The 12,226-nt window shown below is 38.1% G+C and overlaps 2 protein-coding genes across 2 annotated transcripts in view; both read left to right on the top strand.

Annotated features, from left to right (window-relative positions):
• Positions 1-5,796, top strand: part of LOC106518460 (unconventional myosin-X) — a 63,853-nt gene extending 58,057 nt beyond the window's left edge. Inside the window, 3 exon segments of the mRNA XM_074559742.1 lie at positions 272-448; positions 538-729; positions 4,222-5,796. Coding sequence (XP_074415843.1) covers positions 272-448; positions 538-729; positions 4,222-4,326 — 474 coding nt within the window. The 3' untranslated portion in view covers positions 4,327-5,796.
• Positions 5,797-10,958: 5,162 nt separating this feature from the next.
• The window catches only part of pttg1ipa (PTTG1 interacting protein a), a gene marked incomplete in the record, with an annotated part of 8,916 nt that continues 7,648 nt past the window's right edge, over positions 10,959-12,226 (top strand). Inside the window, 1 exon segment of the mRNA XM_014009759.1 lies at positions 10,959-11,241. Coding sequence (XP_013865213.1) covers positions 10,962-11,241 — 280 coding nt within the window.

Raw genomic sequence — 12,226 nt, 5'->3', positions numbered from 1 at the left:
CATTATTATTTTATTTAGCCATGTATTTACTTTTTCAAGCCATTTATATATTTCTACATTTATTTCCCATTATGATAGGTTTGGTCCTCCATACTAGCCTGGCTGTCGCCTTCCTACACAGTTCCGCTCGATTCTGATCTCCCTTCTTTGCTCTGGGCTTTCTCTCATTGACGTGGATGTCTCCTGTAGAATTTCAATCAGCGAACAGGAGGAGGAGGTTGTGTGTGCAGGGCCTCGTGTGCATTTAAAGTTTGACCATTGGTGGTTTCAGGTGGAGGGGGAGCAAAGGCTGGAGATGTGGGTGAAGGAGGAGACGTCCGCCACACGCACAAGCATACTGGAGAAGTGGACCCGTCTGCAGGGCATGCCACAGCACCAGGCCATGCTGAAGTACATGAGCATCATCAAAGAGTGGCCTGGATATGGATCTACTCTGTTTGATGTGGAGGTGAGAGAACTATACTGATACCAAATACACCAGTGTTTTTTTTTTAAAGAAATACTCTTGAAGAGTAACCACATTTTTTTGTTGTCTAGTGTAAAGAAGGAGGTTTCCCTCATGACCTGTGGCTGGGTGTGAGTGCTGACAATGTTTCTGTGTACAAACGAGGCGAGCCCAAACCACTGGAGACCTTCGAGTACGAACACATCACCTTCTTCGGAGCATCACAACCCTGCACCTATAAAATCATCGTGGATGAGAGGGAGATGTTTTTCGAGACCCCGCAGGTGAGAATTTGTAACGTATTACTCTTTAACTTTAGGACTTTAACTAAACATGTTAAAATTTCTCCTGATTTTTTTTTTTACTCTTATTTCCTTGTAAACTAGTGCTTGGTTGCTTTTGAGCTGCCTTAAATGGCATCAAAGTCATTTTTTTATTCTATAAGTACTTGAAGTTTAAAGCAGTAGGTCAAAATAGTTGAACTGGAGTTTTGTTGGAAAGCTGTAAATAATGAATATCTTACCTGTTATAGTTTTTTGAACAACCTAAGTTTGGAGAAATGCTTTTATTTCTGACACAGTTGCCACAGTTTCAAAACCTGGAGAATCACAAAAAATGACTCAGTCAGTTATGATAAAAACTGACATGTTAGTCGTTGAGCATCATCACCAAAACATGCTTTAAGTGCTACACATGATGTAACACGTCATTACTGTAGGGACTTTATAGATGTTAACGTTATGAATTTAGGCAAATTATGACTTATTAATAATTCAAGTCTTGTWATTTTAATGATTCGGGGCACCACCCTATACAGGGAAAATAAAYGTTATGTTATGTTAATGCTTATCAGTCTATGCAATTTACCTGAAGCAGCGTGATGACTTTTCTTAGATGATTATCACGTTTCACATTAAAACACGGACAAGTTCAATTAAAATTGATACACTGTTTTGTACCATTCACTGAAGGATGGGAGGTGATGACAGGAAATGCTGAGTAGGTTTATGACAGAACAATGTGTAATGAGGTAATCCTACAACNATGTGTAATGAGGTAATCCTACAACTATGTTAAAAGAAAAGAAAGGCAATTGAAATAAAATAGAAATAAAATTAAATAGAATAAACTTGTCACTGACTTTGAGGCAGAGATGAAATTTAACCTGTGGAAAGGTGGAGAATAGAGTAACGAGGTTTAGAGAAGGATGGAGATTCTAAGAGATATTTGGTCAGTTTCAGAAGAGGGCTTACAGTAGAGCACACCAGCAGATTGATAAAAGGTTTTTTTTTCCTACTGAGAAGATGGTTCAACCCCTGAATTTGATACCAGGCAGATGGTGGGCCTTAGTGGTCCAACTGCACAGAGAAGTGATAACGCTTCAACGACAGTGATGAGGCACGAGGAGAAGTTAGATCTCCTTCTGGTCTGGTTCAGAAGGTGGCTGGATCTGTGTTCACAGCTGGATGGGTGCAGCTGTCCCCGCAGTGTTGCTGAAGCCAGAATTATAACTTTAAACTAGACTCACTTTGATCTAATTCTAAATTAAGCCAGTTTCTGGCCGACTCATCTAAACTTTGAGACTTGGTCTAATGAGAATGGAGAGGACTGCGTCAGATGATGACATTGTCACAAGAAGAAGCAGGAACAAGCAACAGAAACTCAGGTAATTCAAGCGAGAAGCGAGGAGAAGAAGGGATGATAAGCTCGTTTCACCCTCTGTAAAACTTTTTAAAGATCCTAAGGGGCGGGGTTTCTGACTCTGTGATCCAATCAGATCACACAGAAACCGGAGCTAAGAAAATGTTAATTTGTATTACTCTGCCTGATGACTTTATAAACAAAAGCATTTAACAAAACTTTGACGTCTGTGCTTACTATGATCAGTGTAATAAATTTAACCAAATTAAAATCAGGTCCACTAAATGAAAGAAACAACACTTAATTCTTAATTGTCATAAAAGAGGAAATATTAATTCCTAAGTTATATTGACATTTATACTCATAGTAGGTTATGTCATTAAAGGTGCAGTATGTAAATTTCTAAAAATATATTTTTAACATATTTGTTCACTCTGTCACTATCTCCTGACAGATTGATATTAGACAGGTAAGCTATGGAGGAAAAAAGAGTCCTCTTGCTTTTCCCGGTGGTACTACAGGCTTTAGAAAAATCCAGGCTGAGAATTAACNGCTCTGGGCCCTGCTGTGGGGGAGGAGCTTAGGAAGGGGAGCTGAGAGCAGTGGGAGGGACTACAAGGTTGTTTCTGTTCAAAATTTTTCTAAGTTTTTGGGTACCCAAGAAACTACATACAGCAGCTTTAATAAAAAGAAAAAGTTTTACTAAAATAAAGAACTAAGAACAGCCACTTTGTTGGTGGAATAAGTCAAAATGTGAAATACAGAAATAACGATAAAACTGAGAATGTGAAAATATAACTTTAAGACTATTCTAAACAAAGTTAATATTGAGTAAAGTCCTGATCCTAAACAAGGAAAACGTCGTTAATGTCTACACAGAAAACATACATACAGAAGAAAAGTTTATTTTTCTCTTTGCCTTTTTTTTCAACAGGAAAAATCACATAAATTATTTCATTTCTGTACAATTTTTAAAGTTAATTTCTAGTTCGAAGTCCATAGGAGGCGCTGTGGATCCATAGCAAGTTCTGAAACTCAGGAGGAGAAACAAAGGGAAAATTTGTCATGTGTGAAATTCCTTAAGCCTGGGTCCCACTTGTAAATTTAGCTAATCTCAACAAAAGTTGGCACCTCAGGATGAGCAGCAGACATGAAGTCTGGCCTGGGAGTTTATTCCAATCAATCGTCCAGTAGCATTGGTTTCAGCTTGGTTCCGATAGGTACGAAGATAAAGGTTCCATTTGATTAAAACCAGATGGTCTCCTGGGTTGTGAAAGAAGGAGTGTCAGACCAAACAGTTTGTGATAACAAATTCTTGTCTTTGCCCAGAATCCGGGTCAAACTAAGTCCGGTTTAGTTCAGTACCTGTAGTGTCTGAAGCTGGTTCAGAATAGCAACGTAATAAACAAAATAATACTGGAATAAAATGACCATGTGGGCCCTACATTACCTATTGGGGTCTACCTTATTTGACTTTTAGTAAAACATTATATGAACCACTGGACATATTTTACCGTAACTCTCAGGAAGTTATAAGTGGATGTACAGCTACAGCTCACTAACTGTTGTTAGCGTACAAAAAGATTATTTTCAAGGTTTGACCAAAAGAGTTATAAGCCTGTCAAAAAAAAAAAAAGATAATGAAAGGCCATCAAGTGATGTTAGGCCTTTCATTTACACAAAATTCTGTGATTATTTGCAAGTGCAGTTAGCTGCAGCAGCAGCTCACTGTAGCATTTCCTGTGCTGCCTGGCTGGTTGGGCTGTTTTCTGCAGGAGTGTTATATTATTCCTACAGGACTAAATGTGTAATGTGAAACTGGTGGTTGTGCAACAATTTCTAAAATAATGTTCACATAGATAGTTATTTCARAACAAAAGCAATCCGGTTTTTGTCTTGGCCTCATTAGCTCATTAATCTGATCCTAATTAAACTCCAAACTAAGTTCATTCAAAGGACTATCTACAACAGGTAAGATAATAATTGTTCACAATTTGTACATAGAACCCTATTTCAAATTATTTGAACTAYTGCTTTAATAAATTTCAAATACAGTTTATATGAACCACATCAAAGTGTTGGACTCCGCCGACGTGCCAACAGCTTGGTGAACATGGACTCTGTTTACTCCTCAGGTTGGAGAGATCACCAAGATCATGAAGGCCTACATCAACATGATGGTGAAGAAACGCTGCAGCATCATGTCCGTGAGCAGCGTGGCGAGCTCCTGGGCCAGGTGATCGCCGCATCGCTTCCGCTTGTCCATCCAGCAACAGCAGGCGCCTCGGTTGGCCGTGGTGATTGATTGGTTTTCACAAAAGGCAATCACATCAACAAGTTAATTTACCCCCCGGGTCGAATCAGGAACAACAGATAAAGGTCAAAGAATTGGACAGAGGAGTCAGGGATTTAAAATGAGCATGAATCAAGTAAACCTGTATTTTAGAGCTTTCCAAACAAATCTAAACCCCCCTCAGCTGTAGTAATGCATGACGATGTTCAAGCACACTCCGAAATTCTCTCCRTTTTTCCTTTTCGGACACAGAAAATTCAGTAAAAAGAAGCACAACCTGGTAGTCTCAGCTTGCCCCAGGTTTGGTTTATCCCTGTACACTGCCAGACAGAAAAGAGCCAAACTTTCTCAGTTAAATGTCACTTCCACTCCTGTAATTTCTGTCTCTCTCTTTCTCTCCACACCTCATCATTCTCATGTCTTCTTGTTTCCGTTGACGTTAAGTTGTTTTCACCTGTTTTCTCATTGTTCTCTCTGTATTGTCATTTGTATTATATTTGAGTAAGAAAAAAAGAAAAGAAAACAGGACTCATTCTTCTTAAAGGGCCACAGCCTCTTGGAACAGCCTTCACTTGCTCACTCATTAGTGCCACCATGTGGCCACAAGAAGAAAACATACATAGTTTTATTAAAAGAAAAGAGAGAATGAATGGTTTTTGGAGGCTCCTGATGTTCTTGTTCAGCGACTAATATTCCCACCAAACCAAAACCGTTCCTATTTATGCCTAGATAGAAACACAAAGACCTGTACAGTCACAAAAATAAACTAAACATGTATCATTGTGTACTGTATCACAGAGTTTTTTAAGGTTTTTGGTGGTTACAGCACTGTAAAGCCTATAAATACACTTGATAAAATGTGACAAGCGGTGATAAAAAGTGACCATGTTTTGTCGAAACACACTGAACACTGGCTGTGATGTCGATGTGACACACTCAACATGAAACAGAGACTATAACTTAGACTTGCTGCTATCATGTTTCCACAGTGTTTGATGGATTCATCATTGTTGTTATTGTCTCTGCTGGAGCCGCACCACCAGCATCATCCGGAGCCATAAAATACTGTATAAATCTGTCTGCTTCTGCTTTTATTTTTTACATTTATTTATTCTTAACAATAAGATCAGGAGATTTAAGCAAAGCAGCGTAAAAGCTCCAGGTTGTCCGTGTTGTTTATGAACAACTTTACAGATTAATATTCTTATTACTGTATGACCCATTTCTCCCAGTATATTATCTGTCCTTAAATGTGATGTTGGGTGGCTGCTGTGTGCATGAGCGTATCGATGGTTTTATGCAAACGGCTGGAAAAATGGAAAATGACAAAAGAGAAGTGTTTTTTGCTGAGTGTGGTATTTGGAAATAAGATTAATATGTATTACAAGGAATGGTGTTGTAGTTGTGGGGTAAAAAAGAAAAGCATGGGATTTTAAGGGCGGGTTATTTATTACTCAGTGTACTGTATGTATTGCAATATTTGTTTGGGTGGATTGAAATTCTACAGGATTCTGTCGGCCTCAGTGGAAGATGCTGGAAGAAACGATTCTGTTGATGAATCCCTACACACAGGACTCATGCTAAGATGGCAGCACCACTTGTGTAATGTCACGCTGTGAACAAAGTGTTTTTTACTCCATAAATTTATTGGGAATAGTGAGATGACACAGAAACATTCATCCTAATGTTCAAACAGAATCAGTAAACATTTGATTGAATTTACTGGGACTGTTTAACTCTGGAGAAAGGTTATGAACAGTTAATTTCTTACCTGTTGTAGGTAGCTCAGTTTGGAGATACAGAGGTTCATTCTGACTGGATTAATAACAGCTAGTCTGAGCAGGGCCAAGATCAAAGTGGATCACTGCCATCTCAAAACAACTCCAATCCCAAATGTTTAATAGCATTTCATGCAAACACTAGGGTTGGGTGATACTGGCAAAGAAAATAAAAAGTTAATGATGTTTTAACCAATAACAGCTCGTATAAAGATAAATGACAAATGCACTTGCATGTTTTTGACTCTAAGTCACTCAATGTTCTAAAATTATACTTACAAATCATCAGTCAAACTAACCTTATTTTAACAGCCACGGCCCACCCCACATTATCTCCTTCCTTCCCCTGTGTAAAGGACAGATTGACTGAGAGCATCGTGGATTCTCAGCTAAGATTTGTTTCCACCATTCCCTGCAGTTTGCYGTAGCTGACACTGCCTTTGTCTGCATCCTCTGGCTTTCCTCGTACTCTGGTTTAAAGCAGTGTTTCAGGTGATTTAACCCAGTGGTTCCCAAACTTTTTATCTTCTGACCCACAAAATATCCATGGCAAAAACTTGTGACCCCAAATATTACTGGTCTGAGTACATGAACTTCATTAATAACCCTAAAAACACAGGCTTGTTTTACAATCTAAACAGCTTATACACAAATAGAAATACTTATTTATACTTATTTTGTGTTTTTGTAATAATTATAGGGAAAATATTACATCAGCAATTATTTTATTACCCTTTAAATTGATTTCTGGAGATTATCCAAGGTGCTTCATGACCCATAATTGGGTCCCAATCCCAACTTTGGGAACCAAAGTGCAGTGGTTCCCAAACTTTTCAGCTTTTGACGCACAAAATAACAGTAGCAGAGACCTGAGCCCCCAGCTGTTGTTGGATGATAAACATTTGTATCAGGTCAACTAAACATGGACATAGTAGCAACATTTATTATTCTACATTTATCCATTTTAAATACACTAACCTCACTTCTTTTTGTAACAACTAAGGCAAAATGTAATTAATTCAGAAAATCTTTTCAGGACCCCACCTTGATGTTTCGGGACCCCACTTTGGGTCCTGACCCCAACTTTGGGAAACACTGATTTAACCYCCCTGAGCTGTTGGCTTTGAGTAACCGTGGCCCCCTAAGGAATTTAGTTGAACCCTGGTTTATTGTATAATTGACAGGAGTGTAAAGTTTCTAAAACGGTATGAGCGGCAAAGAAACTTTTTAAATTCAGTTGTTTGAAGATGCCAGTTATCCACTTTGTTCTTGTCCCCTTTCTGACTAGTCGTGAGCTCATCAGTCTAATCAGAATTTAAAAAAATTCCTTAAACTGACCTACAACAGGTAAGATATTTATTGTTCTTGTTGATAATTGAAAAGCCTGAACTATCTTTACGTTTTTTTAAATTGTTTTCTCTGTGGCAATAAGATGTCTAACTTCAGATGTTGATTGAAAAGATGTGAGGCAAAAATGCAATTTTCTTTTTTCTTTCTTTATTTAAGCACAGCAGATTGTACAGTGCTTTAGTAATGATTTTTAAAAAAACACCGGGGTTGTGATTTAAAGAGTTACCACAACACAGTTATTGATCAAATACATACGCACACACAGAAAATGCTTTTATACGGTTTTGTTATGAAAATAATGAACTCAAATGCAAATTTGTGACTTAAGTATTCACTAAATGTTGTTTTTTTTTAATTATATGACGTTTAAAATACATCACAGTTCATTTATAACACCCTTGACAGGAAACAGAATAATCAGAATTCACTTATTGGTGAAAATGGAGAAACTTTGGCTAAAATGAATTTAAGAAGCCATAAATATTGAGCCACCTGGACGGGTCTGTTTTAGTCTGATATTCCACTGATATAAAGAACTCCCCTGTAGCTGCTGAAAGGTGATCAGGTTCCCAAAAAAAAAAAAAAAAAAGGCTGATGTGAACAAAGAGCCTGCAGTATCTGATCACTGGTCTGTCTTTAAGGACAACTTCATCAAAGGGCTCCTGTTATCAGCCGCAGGCGGCCAAAGTGGGGCCCGCTCCTAAGTTCTGCTTATTCTCTTCATTAACAGTGAACCATTGTGCTTGTTGGGGGAAAAAAAGAAAAAAGAGAAAGAGAGAGAGATGTGTGTGTTGTTCTTTTTTATTTGTAACTGGCTTTACAAAGTTATGCTTTAATAAATTATTGGAAACTGTCTGATGCTTAATGTCTTCTTTGTTCTTATTCTGTCTGACCCAGAAATAAATCTGTGAAATTTGTTTAAACAGCACTGAARGTGATTTAAAGTTACACAAAAGCGTGGGGTAAAAGTGGAGTTCTCTTTTTCTTATCCCTCCCTGCTAGGCAGACAGATGTTTTTATCTGGATTTCTGTGTTTTGTTGCCAAACTATTTCAACACAAAGACAAAAATGGCTATAACTCACACACAGTGAGTTTAAAAAGTCACTCATTAACATTTTGTTGGACCACATTTAGCTTTGGTCACAGAACACAGTCACTGTGGCCAATGTTGTATAAAGTATCTCAAAGTGATACTTGAGTAAAAGTACAAGTATCTTATGAAAAAAATTACTTCAGTAAAAGTTAAAGTCTGCTTTAGGAATATTACTAGAGTAAAAGTATTAAAGTGTCTGATATTTTTTGCACTTAAGTATTAAAAGTAAAAGTATTGATTTAAAATGAGCAGTTAGATTTCTGTGATGACTTTTATTAGGAGGTGACCTCCCCCCCCCAAAAAAAATGCAGAAATGACTGTCATATTAAAATGATTAATTTATATTAAATTTAGGATGCACTGTTTCAGTTTATGTACATACTGTATATCAAGGCTGCCCAAACCTTTTCTCATGAATGAAAATCTATCTGAGTGCTGCGGCCAATAATGTAATACATGAAATACAAATACCTCCTCAACTTTTGAATACAGTATCCGAATTTCATATATTTATACTTCTCATTCAACCACAATTAAATTCATTCTATCTAGGAGGCACAATTTAAATGGATAGTTTTTATTTTTTTACAATAACAAGCTGGAATGAAATAAAAGCAACGACTTTCTACTTCTTGTCTTTTTTAAAAATGTAAGGAGTGGAATTAATTGTGTGAAAATGTAAGAAGTAGAAGTAAAAAGTATGCTGAAAAATAATTACTCAGGTAAAGCACAGATACCCAAAAATTCTACTTAAAGTAAAGAAGTATTTGTATTTAGTTACTTTACAACTCTGACTGTGGCATTGTTTCCGCAAGCTTCTGTGACGTCACAACATTTATTTTCTGTCCAGAGTTTGCATCTTTTGCCAAGATCTTGTAGGGATGATGGGAGAAATGGACGGCTGCAAAAACTCTTCTCCAGAACATCCCAAAGATTCTCAAAGTGGGTTCRGGTCTGGACTCTGTGGAGGAAATGACGTCTCAGGCTTACTGAACCGCTCTTTCACAGTTTGAGCTTGATTAATCTTGAAATTATGTCATCAGTTAAGAAAAGATCCACTGATGGATCTACTCTGGTCATTCAGGATATGCAGGTGGTCAGCTGACCACAGGTGAACCCAGATCATCTGACTCCACAGGTTTGTACCGTATAGGCACAAGACATGATGACACACAAGACTTGAGCCAGCTCTCCTCTGACCCCGATGCTCCCATCACTCTGCAACAGAGTAAATCTCACCTCATCAGACCACATTACCTTCTTATAGTTCTTAACCTGATTTTAGCAGGTTCAGCTATTTCCTTGGACCAGGGCTGTCAAACTCATTTTCACAGAGGGCCACATGAGCGTTATTGTTCCCTCCAATAACCAGTTGTAAATAACTTCAACGTTTCATTTTTAACTTTGATTAAACATGGAACATCGCGTTCCTCATCTCACTGATACGGCTGAGCACCACTAAGGAACAATACGTGAGCTCTACGTGGTACTTCCTGCATAGAAACAACACTTTAACATGTCTTCTTGCAAGACATCGTGTTCATTACTTGACAGGCAAAGCAGATTCATGAGACAATTTTCCTATTTTCGACAAACATTTAATTGCGGAATACAAAGTCTTACACAACGTACAGCTGGACCAAAAAAAACAAAACAAAAAAAAAAACAAAAAAAAACCCAGACCTGAACCAAGGTTTCGGCCAAGAATCAAGTATCAGGAAAAACTATAGATTTCATGCACAACCTTCAAGACGTCACTGATTTGGAAGGCTCTTCCTGCCAAGCAGTTCRGTCTCAAACACGAGTTCTGCAATCTGTTTGTCTGTTGTGGCATGTTTTATCTAAACTGGCCCTCAAAAGTACGATCTGTTCCGAGATGACCTTTATCACGACGAGTCACTCAGAATAGACTACTACTTAATCACAGCTAATTTGCAGTAAGAACTATATAATTACACTTTTCAAAAGTAGTTCAAATTAAACTCCACAGCAAAGGAACACTATAAAAGYCTGTCTTAAAAAATCTGCTTGTTATTTACAATATTATAAAGTCATATATTATATAAATGATACACGCTTTGCTTGGGATGAATGATTTAGTGAACTAACTGTATTAGGTGCAGACCAGCAAGGGAGAGAAGAGTTCAGACGCTAATTACTGCCTGTCAAAAGGACATAAGGAAGTGACCAAAACACAAAGATCCACAGAAACTTTTAAGGAAAAACTGATGTAATTTTCCTGGACACCCCTGTGTGAGCGGTGGTCTCAGTCTGGACACTCCTGTGTGAGCGGTGGTCTCAGTCTGACCACCCTGTGTGAGCGGTGGTCTCAGTCTGGCCGCCCCTGTGAGTGAAAACTGATGGGGAACACAAAGGTCCGCCTGAACGCGCACCTGCCTGTCTCCGTTCTGCGCTGCGTCACGCGCGTGCGTCACAACAGTTTGGTTTCCGTCTCCTCAACTTTGCTCTTCTTGTTTTTACTCGTCGACCTCGGCAGACGCGACTTCACATTCCTCAACAAATCAAACAAGCTACTCGTGGGAAGTCTTCGAAGCGTCGACATGATGGGATTACGGATTTTATTCCCGGTTCTCCTTCTGRTCTGCTGCCTGGCGGCAGTTTTCGCCGAAGATAAAGACGGTAGGAATGAAAATATGAAACCGTTGACTTTCAGTTGTTCTTTTTTGTTGTTGTTGTTTTGTCACGTGGTCTGTATTAGGATTGTTATATTCTTATCAATTTTGTGGTTTAAACCCCTAAACAAAGCTGTTTTAAATTAATTTTGCTCGGGGATTATTTGGCCTRAACATCACAGTTTCACTGAGAAGCTTTGAGTGAAACAACTAGTTCGTTTAATCTGAGTTTTACAAAGAACAGACTGAAAGGAATTTGAACTGAATGTCTCATTTATTCTGCTTCTAAACCAGCACACAAGCAAAACAAGGGTGATTTTAAATGTATTTGAACACTTCAGTCCTCTGACTTGACTCAACAAGTTCAGGAATGCAACACAAAATAATAATAAGACTTAGAAAAAAGACTGTTCACTTTGTTTACATGGCTTAACCCCCCATTGTTTTCTGTTGTTTGTCTGCTGAAAATAGCAGCTCGTTTCTTCAGCTCAGTCTCTGTAGAAAAATGTCCCAGAAGGATCAGGAGTGGTTCTGGGAAAACACTGAAATCCACAGGCCTCACTTTATCCCCTCTTACAGTTTTCAACTAACTTGTGTTCAAGTGTTTGATATGAAACATGTTTGAAACTTTAAATAAGTTATGTTWGATACGTTCTCTTAAACTGACAATTAATTGTTGTTGTGTTTTTTTCTTTTCCAACAGTGTGTGAGAAAAAAAATGCGACAAGCTGTGACGAGTGTCTGAAAAATGTGTCTGTAAGTGAATTTCTGCTGAGTTCAATCTGATGCATGATGACTGAAAGTGTCCCGGACTATGGAGGAACTGTAGCTGGTCCTCTGAACCGGTCCGACCTGTTGGAGGAGTAACTGCTCTGAAGTCCACTCCCAGCCTCCCTCACCATTTTGTTGATCAAAAATACTTCTGTTTTTAAACAAGGGTCAATCTGCAGAAGTTTTTCTGCTTTTATTTCTAATATACATACGTATATATA

Source organism: Austrofundulus limnaeus, unplaced genomic scaffold, assembly GCF_001266775.1.
Source record: "Austrofundulus limnaeus strain Quisiro unplaced genomic scaffold, Austrofundulus_limnaeus-1.0 Scaffold61, whole genome shotgun sequence".
NCBI classification, from domain to species: Eukaryota; Metazoa; Chordata; class Actinopteri; order Cyprinodontiformes; family Rivulidae; genus Austrofundulus; species Austrofundulus limnaeus.
Note: the sequence above shows the minus strand (reverse complement) of the source record. Positions and strands in the feature narration are given on the sequence as shown.